Source organism: Canis lupus, chromosome 1 (genome assembly GCF_011100685.1).
Source record: "Canis lupus familiaris isolate Mischka breed German Shepherd chromosome 1, alternate assembly UU_Cfam_GSD_1.0, whole genome shotgun sequence".
Lineage (NCBI taxonomy): Eukaryota > Metazoa > Chordata > Mammalia > Carnivora > Canidae > Canis > Canis lupus.
The window spans coordinates 72,790,518-72,807,194 of NC_049222.1; the positions used below are offsets into that span (position 1 = coordinate 72,790,518).

The 16,677-nt window shown below is 43.0% G+C and overlaps 1 protein-coding gene and 1 pseudogene across 1 annotated transcript; one reads left to right on the forward strand and one right to left on the reverse strand.

The window, feature by feature from the left end:
- Positions 1 to 1,188: 1,188 nt before the first annotated feature.
- Positions 1,189 to 5,983, forward strand: LOC100688687 (annotated as a pseudogene).
- Positions 5,984 to 12,334: 6,351 nt separating this feature from the next.
- CTSL3 (cathepsin L family member 3) lies at positions 12,335 to 15,504 on the reverse strand. The gene is made up of 7 exons (XM_038525613.1): positions 15,379 to 15,504; positions 14,932 to 15,054; positions 14,685 to 14,831; positions 14,278 to 14,502; positions 13,667 to 13,829; positions 12,925 to 13,042; positions 12,335 to 12,434 (listed from the first exon to the last, which is right to left on the reverse strand). The coding sequence occupies exons 1-7, from the start codon at positions 15,502 to 15,504 to the stop codon at positions 12,335 to 12,337; spliced, it is 1,002 nt and encodes a 333-aa protein (XP_038381541.1).
- Between the last annotated feature and the right edge of the window lie 1,173 nt (positions 15,505 to 16,677).

Here is a 16,677-nt window from a genome sequence, read left to right on the forward strand (position 1 = left end):
TCAGCAAATAGTTCCACTGTAGAATACATTTTCAATGATATTTGCATACATCCACAAAGATACACACGCAAAGATGTTCACTGCAGTGTTGCAGAGGATAAATAAACAAAGGTGATCTAAATGTCCATCAGGAGGTGAAAAGGAGCCTGGCGTAACCATGCTATTGCACTGGACCTAAAATAGGAGAGTTTGTATAATTGATGTCATTTATGATCCTAGACATTTTGCTGTCTCATTTATAGGTGGATGGGAGATGGATTCTGTTCACAATGAATATTTTACCCCCTGAGAAAAAAAAAACTTGAAGGTGATGATGATGTTTGATTAAAACTTCAAAGTCTGTACCAAATGCCACTGCCTATCCTCTCAGGTTGAATATCAGCCCTTGCTTTCTCTGTGAACACAGAAGGACCTGCAAAGGTTAATAGTGAGATCACTACAGGGACTCACTGGGCATGCAGCAGCAGGGTCAAGGAGTCACCTTACTTGAACATTGAGAGCAGACAATAGGTCACAATCAAGTGAGCTAGGCTGAGCCAGGTGACAGAGAGTGGATCCGTAATAGAGGCACTAGTAGCTTTGGTCAGAATGCCTTTTATTTCGTGTTGTTCAGGACTTCTCTTTCCTGATGAAATCTGGAGGAGGGGAGGCTGCTGTAGTTTCTCAGTCTCCCTCTATCCCAGAGATGGAGTGGCTACATGGAAACCTCACTACCCGGGGAACCACAAAATGAGAAACTGCCAAAGGTTTTAGGTTAATGCTGAAGAAAGAGAGCACAGAGCTACGTATTTTCTTTTTTTTCTTTTTTTTTTAATTTATTTTTTATTGGTGTTCAATTTACTAACATACAGAATAACCCCCAGTGCCCGTCACCCATTCACTCCCACCCCCCGCCCTCCTCCCCTCCTACCACCCCTAGTTTGTTTCCCAGAGTTAGCAGTCTTTACGTTCTGTCTCCCTTTCTCATATTTCCCACACATTTCTTCTCCCTTCCCTTATATTCCCTTTCACTATTATTTATATTCCCCAAATGAATGAGAACATATAATGTTTGTCCTTCTCCGACTGACTTACTTCACTCAGCATAATACCCTCCAGTTCCATCCACGTTGAAGCAAATGGTGGGTATTTGTCATTTCTAATAGCTGAGTAATATTCCATCGTATTTTCTAAAAGGAATATTCGCCTATGGCTCCATTGAATGTAAGCTCCCCCAGTGCAGGGAGTGTGTCAGTGTTCATCCATCTTTGATTCCTCAGCACAGGACCTGACATAAGAGGGACTCAGTGAGGGCTCATAGAATGAATGAATAGCAAAACATTATTTCCTAGTGGTCACAAGTGCACAAAATATGAGCATACTTCATGCCACTGAACTGTATACTTAAAGTGGATAAATGATAAATTACATATTATATGTACTGTAACCATAATTTAAAAAAAGAACGCCAGCAAGAGAACCAAAATTCAATGGACAGAGTGGGAGAAATATTTGCAAATCATATATCTCCTAAATATATAATATCCAGAATATATAAAGTACTCTTACAAGTCAAAATAAAACAACAAAAACACGTCCCAATTTAAAAATGGGTAAATAAGAGGCACCTGGGTGGCTCAATGGTCGAGCATCTGCCTTTGGCTCAGGTCGTGATCCAGGGTCCTGGGATCAAGTCCCACATCAGGCTCCCTGCAGGGAGCCTGCTCCTCCCTCTGCCTAAATCTCTGCCTTTCTCTCTGTGTCTCTTATAAATAAATTTTAAAAAAATCTTTAACAAAAAAAAAGGGTAAATGAGGGGCTCCTCGATGGCTTAGTTAGTTAAATGTCCAACTCTTGATTTTGGCTCAGGTCATGATCTCAGGGTCATGAGATAGAGCCCTGCATCAGGCTCTGTGCTAGGTATGGTGCCTGCCTAAGGTTCTCTCTCTCCCTCTGTTCCTACTTTTAAAAAGTGAGTAAACAATTTGAATAGACACTTTTCCAAAGAGTATATACACATAGACAATAAGCACATGAAAATATATTCAACATCATAATTCATTAGGGACATGCAAAACCATAATGAGATATCATTCTACTTACTAGCATGAATATCATTAAGAAATGGACAATAAGATATATTAGTGAAGATGTGGAGAAATTGGAACCCTCATATATTGCTGGTGGGAATGTTAAATGATGTAGCCACTGTGAAGAACAATCTGGTACTTCCTCAAAAATTATGCAAACCAATTCCTATGGATATATCTAAGAGGAATGAAAATGTACATTCATGCAAAAACTTGTACACAAATGTTCATAGCAGCATTGCTCATAATGCCAAAAAAGTGAAAGAAACACAAGTGTCCATCAACTGATGAATGAATTAAAAAATAAGGTGTATTTATTTATACATTGAAATATTACTCAGCCATGAAGAGGTATCAAGTAATAATACATGTCATATTATGAATGAACCTTGAAGACATAATGCTAAAGGAAAGACGCCAGATACAAAAGGTCACATATTTCATGATTCATATTAAATGTCCATATTAGACACAGAGACAGAAAGTAGATTGTGGGAATGGGGGTAGAAGGGAATTGGGACAAACTAGAAGAAATAAGCATGAGGATTTAGGGAGGGTGACGGAAATGTTCTTCACTTAGATAGTGATCACAAATGCATAACATAGTGAATGTACTAAAAACCACTGAAACCGTCTCTTACAATGGTAGATTTTAGATCTTGTGAAGTATATTTCAATAAAAACACTGCCATGTGTAAAAAGAAACGAGGCATAGGTAAATATCAGTCCATCTGCATCATGATGGTACATAGTTGAGACAGAGACCTTTGTGCTGTGAAGAGGGTCAGCTTGCACATACATTTGCCAGGGCATTGTTCCACAGGAAAGGTCATTCCATCTGAGAATACCTAGCACTCCTAGAACCTAGAGCATTATAGGAAGGATTCTTGTGATGATGATGATGATGATGATGATGATGATGATGATGATGATTGATGACGGTGCTGATGGTGACTATGATGAGGATACCAACAGCTGGATACTTCTTAGGAGGCAGGCTGAGCATATTTTAGCTGATTTGTCATTCACTCTTCACAACAACCCTATGACAGCGATTCTCAAACTCAAACTCAAATGAGCATCCTGAATCACCTGGGTGCTTGTGAAAGCTGATCGTTGACCTCCATCATCAGAGTTTCTGATGCAGTAGGTCTGGCGAGGGGTTTAAGAATTTGCTTTTTTAACAAGTTACCAAGTGACTGGCCAATGAGATGAGTGCTATTGTGCACCTCATTTTACAGGTCACAGCAGGGGGTGTACAAAATCAAGGGTGGTGCAGGATCGCTCTAGAGTGAAGAAAGAACTTAAATGTGCTTTAGGCCAGCAGAGCTCAGAAAAGCTGAGGACATTGCCCTCTTCCCTCAGCCCCAGCCCCCATCACTCACTTGGCAAACTGGACTCTGGGTGCCAGAGGGCAGCAGGAGTGGAAAATGAGCACAGAGGCTACAGTGAGATAAAACACCAAACTCCCCAAAGCCAGGCTCTCCACTTGGGAGTTCAATGCTGGCTTACCTGGCATCAGGCTGAACAGAGAAGACAGAGGAGCCATGCCGCCACCCTCAGCTGGGCCTCCATATTTTCCTGCCCCACGAACTTCCAGAAGGGTGATTCAATATTTCTTGGTCTAATTTTAGATTTGAGGCACATTTGGTATAAAAAGAGGTCATACAGTCTCTAGTGCATTTGTATCACATTCCAAGAAACAAGGAAGGCCATTCTTTGGGGCAGCATCTGCCACCCAGTCCCCTGCCTGACTATTGGCTGGGGTGCAGGTGTCCTTACATAGCAGGTCTCTCCTCCCACATGATCTTATGGAGTGTGCTACAAGGACAGCTATAAAACCCATGTATCGGCATATGTGCTTAGAGATCTTGAATGATTGTGTTGAATTCTACAGTACATTAGAAAAATTTTTTGCTCCCCAGATATTGTGGGGCCTGAGCTTCTCCGATGGCGCATCCTCTGCTCAGGCTAGCTGGCTCCCACTGCCCTGTCTGCCACTGTCAAGTGTAGTTTGAGGAGCTGAATGTTCAGAATCACTGGCAGAAGCTGTATTTGGAAATTTGCAATCCTCATAGAGTAGCCAAGTTTCCAGAAAATAGAAATTGAAACAGATGCAGAGATGTAAGCCTATATGATCATAGTGGTGTTAAATTGCAAGATGCTAAACATGGTTGCATTCATGACAGGTTATCTGACATAGAAGAGGCGCAGAGGGGATCCCTGGGTGGCGCAGCGGTTTAGCGCCTGCCTTTGGCCCAGGGCGCGATCCTGGAGACCCGGGATCGAATCCCACGTCGGGCTCCGTGCATGGAGCCTACTTCTCCCTCTGCCTATGTCTCTGCCTCTCTCTCTCTCTGTGTGACTATCATAAATAAAAAAAATAAAAAAAAAAGAAGAGGCGCAGAAGAGTTACATCTGAACACAGGGTCCACTTCCTAATACAAGTTGCCACTTCTGGTTCATGTTTTGGCAGCAAAAGACCAAAGCAGTTGTCACACTAAACAGTTGTGGAAAAGGAATTGGTGCAAGGCACACAGTGCTGGCTAACAAAAAAACACAGAGATGCTTGTAAGGAAACAGGAGTCAGTGTGAATTTCTTGTCAGAAGGTGTGAAGTCTATTACATGGTACATCTAGTGCAATTGAGAAACATCAATAGCAGGAAACCAGAACAACATCTCGCTGTCACTATACTACTGGCCAGATTCTGGAGTCTCTCTGCTACCAGCTTCATCTCTCACTTTCTTATTTAAAGTGAGAGAATCTGGCTCCTTGAATTCAAACATGGGCCTGCAGTGATCCATTACCATGCAGGCACTGGGTGCTCAAGCAGGTTTTCTCAAGCAGACATGTGTTGTGTTCTTTTTAAAATTTTAATATTTTACTTATTAATTGATTTTTATTTTAGAAACAGAGAATGAGCAAGCAGGGGGAGAAGCAGAATGAGAGGGACAAGCAGACTCCCTGCTGAGTGCAGAGTCTGACAAGGGGCTCAATCTCATGACCCTGAGATCATGACCCTGAGATCATGACCTGAGCCAAAATCTAGAGTTGGCCACTTTAACCAACAAAGCCACCCAGGTGCCCCTACACCTATCATGTTCTGATTGAAAAAAGAGATGATGTTAACATGAAGCAGCTGTTATTGAATTTGAGACAATACCAAGTGGGATTTCTTCAGACACCACATTAACTCAAAGTTGCATATGTGACTATCATAGAAGGAGCAAAATTTATAAAGGGAGATTCAAATATACAGAAATGGTGGAAAGAACTTTCTAAGGAAGATGTATGTCCTGTGTTTCATCATTCACCAACCAAAATTATGGCTGAAAAATACAATGGGAATAGAACAGGCCTAGAAGAAGAAAAACTGACAGTTGGCAGTTATGCAGAACTATCCTCTAAAATGCAGGATACTGTGGCAGAGAACAGCCAGTGGGAGTGTTTCTACCCAAACGTTTTTGAGAGAACAGAAAAGCTAACACGGCTCACTAGGTGCAACAAATGAAACAGAGGCTAAATGAGACTGAATGAGAAAGAAAACGTTTTCCAAATTTTATTTTATTTTATTTTATTTTATTTTTTATTTTTATTTTTTTTCGTTTTCCCAATTTTAAAAAGAAAAATAAAGACACAAAAATGTTCCCTGAAAATGTCTTTGAAGGGAAATTTTCCCTTGGACATAATCAGGCCAGACTGACACCTAACTGTTTAAGACTGCAGAATATTCTGCAGCTATAAATTTTGAACCATTGATGTGCAAAGCAAGACCGGAATGCAGCCTACTCCAGAAATTAAAGTGAGGTCTGATAAACCTGTAGATGACCTCAGTTTTGTCTGTTTTCAAAGCCAACTTTCCATCCAGGGAAGGAAGAACACCACCAGTGTAAGACTTTGCAGAACTTCTGAGTTGATGTATTGTCAAGTTGTTAAATGCACGTGTGAAATGTAAAAGAAAAGATGAAAAGATGAAGATGTATGTATGAAGAAAGATGTAAAAGAATTAAGTTAGGAGAGACTACTTTGTACTGTCCATTATTCCTACTGTATTTTTATACTTTTTGGCAGCATTAAATATTTTTATTAAATAGAAAAATATTTTAAGCCTCCAGCCTATGAGTCTCTTGTAGACAGCATATGGTTGGGTCTCACTTTTCTTTTCCAGGCCAATACCCTGTGTCTTTTGACTGGAGCATTTAGTCCATTCACCTTCAGAGTAACTATTAAAAGATGTGAATTTAGTGCCCTTGTATTACCCGTAAAGCCCCTGTTTCTGCAGATTCTCTGTTTCTTTGGGCTCTGTCTTCGATTACAGGGTCCTCCTTAATATTTCCTGCAGGTCTGGCTTGGTGGTTACATATTCTTTCAGTCTCTGTCTTGGAAGCTCTTTATCTCTCCTTCCATTTTGAATGAGAGCCTTGCTGGATAAAGTATTCTTGGCTGCCTGCTCTTCTCATTTAGGACCCTGGATATATCCTGCCAGCCCTTTCAGGCCTGCCAGGTCTCTGTGGAGAGGTCTGCTGTTCATCTCATATTTCTCCCACTGGATGTTAGGAATCCCTTGTCTCAAGCTGCTTTCAGGATTTTCTCTTCATCTCTGAAATGTGCAAGCTTTGCTAGTCTAGGTTGGGGTGCCAATCTGTTTTTCTTGACTGGGGGAGGGGTCCTCTCTATCTCTTGAATAGGAATACCTGTTTCTTTCCCCAGATTATGGAAGTTCTTGGCTATGATTTTCTCAAAGATAGTGTCTGGTCCTCTCTCTCTTTTTCACTATGCCCTAAGGAAGGAATTCCAATAATTCAGATGTAATTTGTTTTCAAACTATCACTTATTTCTCAGAGCCTCTTCTCGTGGGCTCTGAGTTGTTTTTCTCTCTTTTCCTCAGCTTCCTTCCTTTCCATCAACTTGTCTTCTATGTCTCTTATTCTCTCTTCTGCCTCATTTACCCTAGCTGATAGAGTATCCAGTTTAGACTGCATCTCAGTTAAAGTACTTTTCATTTCGGCCTGATGAAGTCTCATTTCCACACTAAGAGATTCTCTAGAGTCTTTGATGCTTTTTTCAAGCCCAACTAGTCACTTTATCATTGTCATCCTGAACTCCATCTCTGACCTTTTACTTTAATCCATATCCATTTGATCTGTGGCGGAGCATTACCTCCAGTTCCTACTTTTGTGGAGAATTCCTCCTTTGAGTCATTTTGTCCAGTGTAATACGAATGAGCAGAGTCAAAAATACCAACCATGACCTAAGCAAAATATGTACAGTACTTCCAGCTTGTCTTCTGGGGGTGGGGGTGCTGGTCTCTTGATGTCTGGTGTCTGTGCCTGGGTGGTGTTGCACCACCCCTGCCAGGTGGCCAGGCTCACCGTAAGCTTTTGCTGTATGAGGTTTTTGTTTTTTCCCTAAAGGCTTTCTGCACCTCTTGCAAAAAGTGGTCCCTTTTCTATTTGGAGACTTCCAACCATTCTTTTGTAACCATGTAAGACCATCAGCCTCAAGTGTGTTTGAGGAAGAAGAGCTTCTGTTTCCTCAAAGACCTTAAAATGAAATTTTTAATGAATTGACTTTTAAACAATCATATGAGGTTTCCAGGACCTTTCAATAGGGAAAGAGTGGTCTTTTCAACAAATAATGCAGAGGATATTGAATATCAACATACAAAACAGTAAAGCTGGGCCCCGACTTTACGCCATCTGCAGAAATTGACACAAAATGGACCAATGACCCAAATGTAAGAAGAAAAACTATAAAACTTAAGATTAAAACATGAAAGATGAGCCTCATGATATTGGATTTAATATTAATTTTTTGGATATCACTCAAACACAGGCAATCAAAGAAAAAATAGGGATCCCTAGGTGGCGTAGCGGTTTGGCGCCTGCCTTTGGCCCAGGGCGCGATCCTGGAGACCCGGAATCGAATCCCACATCGGGCTCCCGGTGCATGGAGCCTGCTTCTCCCTCTGCCTATGTCTCTGCCTCTCTCTCTCTCTCTATCTCTGTGACTATCATAAATAAATAAAAATTAAAAAAAAAGAAAAAATAAAGAAACTGGACTTCATCAAAATTAAAAACGTATATGCATCAAAAGATACCACCAATTTGATGAAAAGGGAATTTGCAGAATTTGAGAATACCTTTGAAAATCATAGCAGATTGGAGTCCTGCACAATGCTGGTAGAAGAGTAAAATCGTGTAGCCAATGTGGAAAACAGCAAAAATTTAGACATAGAGTTATCATATCCAGGAAACCTACTTCTGGGTTTATATCCCCAAAGAATTCAAAACAGGAACTCAAATGTTCGTGCAATAACATTGACAGCATGTTATTTAAAATAGTCAGATGTGGAAATAACCACTGTGTCCCTCCAGTGATGAGTGAAGAAACTACACAGGGCACATTCCTAGACTGGGATATTTACTCGTCTCTAAAATCAAAGAATTTCTGACACATGCTAGGACATGGATGAACCCTGAGGATACTGTGTAAAGTGAAATATCCAGGCACAAAAGGACAAATGATTCCACTTATGTGTGAGATACCTACAAATTCAGAGAGATGGAAAATGGAATGGGGTAGACACCAGAGCTGGCGAATGGGGAGTTACTGTTTGGTTGGCATGGTTTCGGTTTGGGAATACAAAAAAAGTTCTAAAGATGGACAGTAGGGATGGTTGCACGGCAATGTGTATGTGATGCCACTGACTGTACACTTGAAAATGATTGAAATGGATATTTTAATGTTATGAATATATTACCCCAGTAAAAAATATATATTTCATTATGCTTCTAGGTTTATTAATTTAATTTTAAGTACAAGTTTTAAAAATCTACATAAACTATGGTTCCATTTTATCAGGAGAATTCAAAATAAGCATAGAGAAAAATATGATATGGGAAGGGACATGAGGTCATGATGATTCTGTTTCTTAGGGGTATTTTTTTTTCTCTTTTCTCTTTCTTTCTTTCTTTCTTTCTTTCTTTCTTTCTTTCTTTCTTCTTTCTTTCTTCTTTCTTTCTTTCTTTCTTTCTTTCTTTCTTTCTTTCTTTCTTCCTTTCTTTCTTCTTTCTCCTTCCTTCCTTCCTTCCTTCCTTCCTTCCTTCCTTCCTTCCTTCCTTCCTTCCTTCCTTCCTTCTCTTTTTTTATTTTCAGGAGAAGAGCAGAGGGAGAGGGAAAGGGAGAGAATCCCAAGCAGGTTCCACGCCCAGTGAGGGAGCCTCAGGAGGGCCTCCATCTCACAACCTAGAGATCATGACCTGAGCAAAAATCGAGAGTCAGTTGCTTAACCAACTGAGCTACCCAGGTGCCCTTTAAGGGTATTTTCTACAATATGTCTTCTAAGTAATAAAAAAGGACAAACGAATATTTTGATTTTGTTCCTTAAACTCTCAATTATATAAATTAATTTTAATGTATATAGTTTCTCTTCATTTAAAACATTTTCATACACTGTCATTAAATCCTGACATTAATTGTAAAGTAAAGTAAAAATCATTGATGTCAAAGTCATTAAAGCAAATTTCTTAAATTAAATCTTTAAAAAAAGTACTTTGGATACTGAGGAACATAATGTGGAGTGGGGAGGAAAAAGCACTTTCTACATTGTGCCTTTCCTTCTTTTATTAAGCCAGGATTTTCTGTAAGGAACTCGTTTCTGTCGGCTTTGAGAAAAGCCCGAGAGGGAAGAATCTGTGATGGTGGGGAGACGGAGAGGAGCATTACAAAAGGCCCTGCCTTCCTTGCACACCCATTCCGTGCGACCACTTTCTTTCCAAGGATTTAGGTCTTGCCCATCAAGTCCCTGATTTTGGAGTTTGCCAGTCCTCTCCAGATTCTTCCATAACCCAGAGGCACCCCATCCTGAAACCGTGATGACACATCTACCTGTGGACTCTGTGTCCTCCATCCGCCCCACCTTTGCCTAGAAACAACAGGAACCACTAGACTAGATTATCTTGTCCTCAATCCTCCAGGAGATGTTCACCCCAAACTCTAGGAATAAAGGACACGTGAGGTGACACTAAAAACCCACGTGGACCTCCCCTTCAAGCTTCTTCTCAGGAGATTCCATGAATTTGGGGTATCTAGTAGGTGCAGTTCCCCAGGGAGATGCCAGGCCCTGCACCCCACCCCCTCAGTGCTGTTCCTGGTCCCCCAGTCCGACTTCCCCAGCCCTGCTGAGATAGGCCCTACCAAGCTACCCTTGGTGGGATCAAAGTCTTGGGCTGAACTCCCAAGATACTGTGCACAGCAGTCTGAGTGAGCCTGTCATGGGGAGGGACAAGGAGTCCTCTCTGGTGGATGTTCAGAGACTGTGGCAGATCCACGTTCCAAAGATGGCCACAGCCATGTCTTCCATCCCACATGCTCCTCTGCTCAGTGACCTTGCCTCTCCCCATCACCAGCTGGAGTCTCAGCTACTCCCTGAATCCCACACCAGCATCTAGGACGGCTCTGCCAGGGAACCCAGGAGCACGTCAGCCCAATGGAACCTGCAGATGATTCCAGCTCCCAGGAGGGACTCCCAGGGAGAACCATCCCCTCCGAGCCCAGGCAGGAAATGGAAGAGATGCTTTTGTCAAGCTGCTAGGACTCCATGAGTGGGTTTTACAGTGAGAGATAACCAGAACAGCCTGTCCACTGCTTCCCCAGGGGCACGACTGTGTCCTAAAATCCCATGCAGGCACTAGTCTCCTTGCCCCCACGTGACCTCACTCACTTCCCACCTTCTCTAGACTCACTTTCCCTTTTCTCCGGGGTTCCGACCCTGAGTCTCTGCTCAGACACTCCTCTTTCCTCCTGTCTCCCCGAGCAGCTCCTCTGGGTTCATATCAGACTTGTCTTCCTCCAGCTGTTCTCAGCACCCTCCTCCCTACCCAGCACCAGCTCCTTCTGGGGGTTGGAGATGTGTCTTCCAGGGGTCATGGCTGGACCACAGTGGGTGTCACATCAACTCCTGTTGTTCCAATACAGTTTCCAGCTGGCGGAAGGGATCATGCTCAGGAGCCTCCCCGCCTCCCCATCTCCTATGACCTGGTAGTATGGTCTGGAAACCCACAGAACTTTACTCCAAACACCATTATTTGCCACAGTAGGTCAAACAGTTGGAGATGTAAGCACCTAGGAGCGGAGGTCACATTGAAGGGACATGTGACCCAGGACAGGGGGACATGGCCGGAGGTGCAGGGGGCTTGTGGGCTGACACCTCCTCTCCTGCTCCTCTGCTATTAACTACTTACTGCTGCCTTCTCCTTATGCTTCTTGGGTGGAACCATGAGATGCTTAAACACTCAGAGAACAAATGGAACCATGTGCTTCTTTAGCCTGCAGATGTTGACGGTCTGTCTTCTTTTAATGAATTCTGAGGTTAGGTAGCAGGTTGTGAATTAGGTCTCAGAGGATCCCTTTGGCTGCCCTCACCTGCCTCCCACCTCTGAGGTCTCAGCTCTAGTTCTGAGGCCTGGGCCCGTGTCTGGGGGCTTACCCTCATCCGTGGTGGACCCAACACACATATTCTTGGTAATCCCCCATGTCTGGTCCTTCCTCACTTGCAAAGTAGTCACGTGGTCCTCACTAGCAGGTGGGGAAGATACACTCGAAACTGGCTCTGTGACATCCATCCTGTAACTCAGCTGGGCTGTAGCCATCTGAGGTCAAATGACCATGACCTCCAATACACTTATCTACTTTGAAAACCCTATGTGTATGTTTACTTTTCTAAAATGTGAAGGTTTTTTTCCTTATTAAAATAGTATACCTTTGTCCTTATAGATTTTTGGTCACATTTTGCTGCATTCAAGGGTTGGATCAGACATGGCTAAAGCCCAGCTGACATGAGATGTGCATATTCACAACTGCAAGAGCCACAGGCCACTCAGGATTCGCCTAGTGGACCATTGGCACATTCAGTTATGTCTCTACAGCCCAATCACATTTTATAGAGTCCTATAAAAAGTTAACATATCAACATTTATCTCACTTGTACTTTGAGGTTGGTTTATTTTTAAAAAGAAAACTTTTTACTTCTTTTAAAAAAAATAAAATTCAAAAGTTACTAGACAAGTCAGTCCTACAAAGGTATTTACAGCAGTAATGAGCAAAGTGGTAACATTCCCAGTATAAAATGTCACACAATCAGATCACTTGGATCTTCAATGATTCAAGTTTTTTATCCCACGCAATAAGATTTGGTCAGCTTTAAAATAAAAGTCATTTCCTGGATATTCTGGAAGTCAAGGTCTTCTTCGTGCCATCATCTCACACCACAGGATAGCTAGCCCTGGTGGCGATTCCACAGTGGTTGTCCCGATCCTTGGCCAACAGCATGTAGCCCTGCATGCCCCAGTTTGTGCCCCAGCTGAAAGAAGACAGGGTTTTCCATTTATTACAGAGGAACACACACATTTATCTTTATGAACAATCATACCTGATACTTAGCAGTGCAGCAGAGGCCAGGACAGATTCAGGAAGAGTCAGGAGAGGCCATTCCTGTTCATGGTTGAGTTCTAACCCAGCACGGAATTCTATCCCCAAGCCTTTCGCAAAAGTGCAAAATGAGAGCTAGGAAAAGGAAACTCTTGGGGTTGGATGATTTTCCAGAAATAAGAAAATTTTCAAGTTGAGAAATGCAGTGGTAGCAAAAGTATAGCAGGGTCCCAGCAAGCTTGAGACAGTATCTTACTGTTCTCATTAAATGTGTATGTATGTCTCTGCTCCCCTTAAGTAGGGTAAACACTTCTGAGATCTCAGAAGTGTATTCAAGGGTTTGAGGATCTGCCTCCAAACACTAATTCTAAAAAGGATTCCCTTTTTCAATTTCAAAGATAAATATTTTTTGCTCTTTATACCTGTTCTTGACAATCCAATATTTTTTGTTATCCGATTCTGCTCCTTCAAAACCATAACCAACTACCAGAACACCATGATTCAGGAGTTTATTGCTGCACTTTGGATCATAATAAATGCCTGGAAAAGTAAAATTCAATGCTTAGGGGGAACATCCAAGTGACATGATAACATGTGACAGTAACCTAGTAACCACAGTAATAGGAGGCATCTCAAAATTCAGTCATGATATAAACCCAGGTAAGACTTAGATATCAGATCTTTTGTTTAGCTAGGCTAGAGTTTTAGGATGTCATCTAATATTCACAGAAATACACATTGTCACAATCTCTTTTGTAAAGAACAGAGAAGAAGCATAAAAGACTAGTTGTTGAACCTTTGTCCTTTTACCATACAATGTTAGTCTAAGGAAGTGGCAGCAAACACAAAATTACTTGATCCAAGGGGTTCTTTCTAGGGTCAATTTCAGTAGTAAAATTCATTGGAAGTTTTCAAGGTCTAACCGTTGGAAAAAAGTAAAGTAAGTTATATCAGTCAAATTATGTAGATATTTAAATATATTTGCGATGTGCTTAAAGGCATGAAGTATGGATCAAGTCATGTCAATAGTAACAACGGCCCCAAGGATCATACATACCTTCCTGAGTATGCCAAGTACCAGGAATACCAAAGAATCAATCTTGCTATATGTCATGCTGGCTCCTCATTTTTTCTGCCTGATTTTCTATGTAGACAAATGCTTACCTTTTTTATAGAACTGGAAGGATTGTGGGCTTGAATCCACAGCAGCTGAGACAGGCCCCACAGTTGCCACTGTGGTCATAAGGCCATCCTCCTCATTTAAGATGGGCCAGAAGGCAGTCACATTGGCAGCAGATTTCTCAGGCCTGTATTTGCAGGGTTCATTCTTTCAAAGATAAAGGGGAAGGACTTGAATACTATCATCCACCTCCGGGGGAACACGAGCTCAAGACAACTTGCGGCTGATAGATTTCCAAGTAGTTTGTTATAAAACATCTCAGGACGCAAAATGTGATTGATTGTTTCGAAGTTGAAAAATTAGCAGATATCTATTCAATGAGACACTCTTTGGGTCTAATTGTTCATAGATTTTTCACTCTGGAGATCTGTGCTGTATATGAGATGGTATTCGTGTTGCTGTGCAACAAAAAATTGGGAAGAGCTATATGGTAACCATCAAAGCAGAGAACTGTTGTGCCAAGCTAGTAAATTTTAATGACAGCCCTGAATGTTTGCAGATATAGAATCTACAATCTAAAATGAAAATTCTAAATACAGTCTCTGTTGTTACTGAATATGCTTGACTTTGATAAAAGATAAGGAACTCCATTTACCCTTGCAAGATATGGATAGGATTCCTCTGAGTCCAGGCCTCCATTGTCCTTAACATACTGGAAGGCATATTCCATCAGGCCACCATTGCAGCCCCTATTGCCTTGAGACCAAGAACAGTCCACCAGGTTCTGCTCACTCAGTGACACAAGTTTGCCAGTTTTTCGGAACATCTGTCCTTCAAGGGCACCAGTTGCACTAAAAGCCCAACAACCAAGACACTGACCCTGTAAACAAAATTAAAAAGCTCCTAGTCTACAAAATAAACAGCAAGATTTTGACAATAGCTGTTAGATCTGAAAACTCTTTTAAGACATAGTAAACTCCGTATGATTCCTCAACTTCCATAGCAAGGACACTAGTTCCTTTTGCCTTTACTCTTGGAGAGTGACCTGCTATACAGCCCCACCTGATCCTTCACAGGAGTGACGTAGCCTTGTTCTCTCCAGTCCACAGATGAGGGGACCTCAGCAAAGAGAGGTGCTGGGAACACTTTTCCTTTCTTGTGCTTCTGGATTTTAAAGTCATTCAGCACCTGTTTGAATTCTTCATTGGTCTTCAAGGAAAAGGAAACAGAATGTTGACAAACATGAGATTTTTTTTGAAAGAATACTTAGAGGAAGCACAAAATGTTCAGCAATCCATGCCACACTCACCATGTCACCAAAGGCATTCATTGCCAGAGTGAAGCTGTGTTCCCCTTGGCTGTATTCCTGATTGTGCTGTTCAATCATTTCCATGTTCCTCTCCCACACTGTTCTCCTCCATCCTTCTTCATCCTGCAGAAAAACATATAACCCATCATCCTTATTTCTCTCTCTTTTTTTTTTCATCATCCTTATTTCTATTTAAAAGCACTCAACTGCACCAAGTGGATGTGCTGACAGAGAGGAGGAGAAACCATGTCCACTGCTGGACTGGTGCTTCTGGAAGCTGTGCTCCAGCAGCCACACAGCAGGACATGTGCCCACCTCGTGCACAGACCCAGGGCCCTGCTTACTGCCTTGGTAAGAGCGGCCTCAGGAAGCTACTCTCTGCTGCGAACTCTCCGCAGCATAGACCGTTCTCTGGGGGTCTCTCTGGACAGCTCGGATGTTACCAACCTTGTCATACAGTTTCCCGTGTGCCTCCTTCCACTGGGACCAGTGTGCATCTAAGCTGTGATCCTGTTGTGGAGCAGCTGAGGCTATTCCCAGGCAGAGGGCAGCCAGGAAGAGAGAAGGATGCATGTTCCAAAATCTAGGGATGGAAAAGAAATGAGTTTCTGATTATATCAAACCATCTAAAAAGCCATCCTTCCTTCTGATGTTAGAACCACTATAATAGAGCAAAAAGATTGCATCTATCCTCCCAAGTGTTTCCATGGGGTGTGGAGGAAGGCTGAGGGTGTGGGAGGTGCAGGGGGCCTGCTGCCCTGAGACCTGCCCCACGACTGTCTGTGGCTTCCAGGGCATGTAGATGGCAGTGCAGGGAGTGACAGGCCCTGACTCCTGGTGTGTGGGGGTCAAGTTGCCATGTCTAGAGGGGTCAAGCTTTGGAAGAGTGCCTCCTGGGTGCTCCAAACCCCTGGTCCTTAAGACTGGTTTCCTCCATGGTTTCAGGGGTGCCCTCTCTCACTTCAGGCCTGGTCTGGGAATCTCACCTGTTGTTCAGAGCAGTTGTTTAGGCTGTCACAGATGCAGGTCAGGGGGTGTGCAGGAGGCCTGGTGGTGGGTGGGAGGCTGCCCATTTAAGCCTAGGATTTGGCCCTGCCAGCCCTGCCCCTGACACTTGCCTGTTCAACTATTGGCTGAGCTAGCCTATGGGCGGCGCCTCCATGCCCTGGAGCTCTGGAACCCCGGGGCATGAGAAGGCTGGGTCCCTAATTGTCCCAGATGGAGCTCGTGCTTGCCTTGGTGGACCCAGGAAAGACAAGCAAGAGGAACTGGGGAAAGCCCTGTGGGGTGGGGGTGGAGTCAGCCCCTATCTCCCTGGGGACCCGGGTCAACTGATTACCAGGAATTTATGAGTTGGCAGGTGGCTCACGAAAGGAAGCTCACAGGGAGCCCCAAGTGGGTTTCCAGCATCACCCTGCATGTCCTTTAGTCCCAGAGTCTTTGGTTAAAATCTCCCAGAGAGCTGAGAACAGGATAGTCTAGTCTAGTGGTTCCTGTTTATTCCAAGCAGAGGTGGGGCGGGTGGAGGCCCACAGGCAGGTGTGTTATCACTGTTTCAGGATGGGGTGCCTCCGGGTTATGAAGAATCTGCAGAGGACCGGCAATTCCCCAAATAGGGGATGCTCTGGGCCAGGCTCAAGTCCTTCCAAGGAACGGGACTGATGGGAGCGGTGCCCAGGGAAGGTGTGGTGTTTCATAATGCTCCTGTCCTACCCCCACCAGGCAGGGATTCTTCTTGTCTCTCAC

Coding starts and splice junctions, on each gene's coding strand:
- CTSL3 (XM_038525613.1), bottom strand. CDS start 15,504: ATGCATCCTTCTCTCTTCCTGGCTGCCCTCTGCCTGGGAATAGCCTCA. Junction 14,503..14,684: donor TCACTCCTGTGAAGGATCAG/GTGGGGCTGTAT, acceptor TTTTGTTTACAG/GGTCAGTGTCTTGGTTGTTG. Junction 12,435..12,924: donor TATTGGATTGTCAAGAACAG/GTATAAAGAGCA, acceptor GTCTTCTTTCAG/CTGGGGCACAAACTGGGGCA.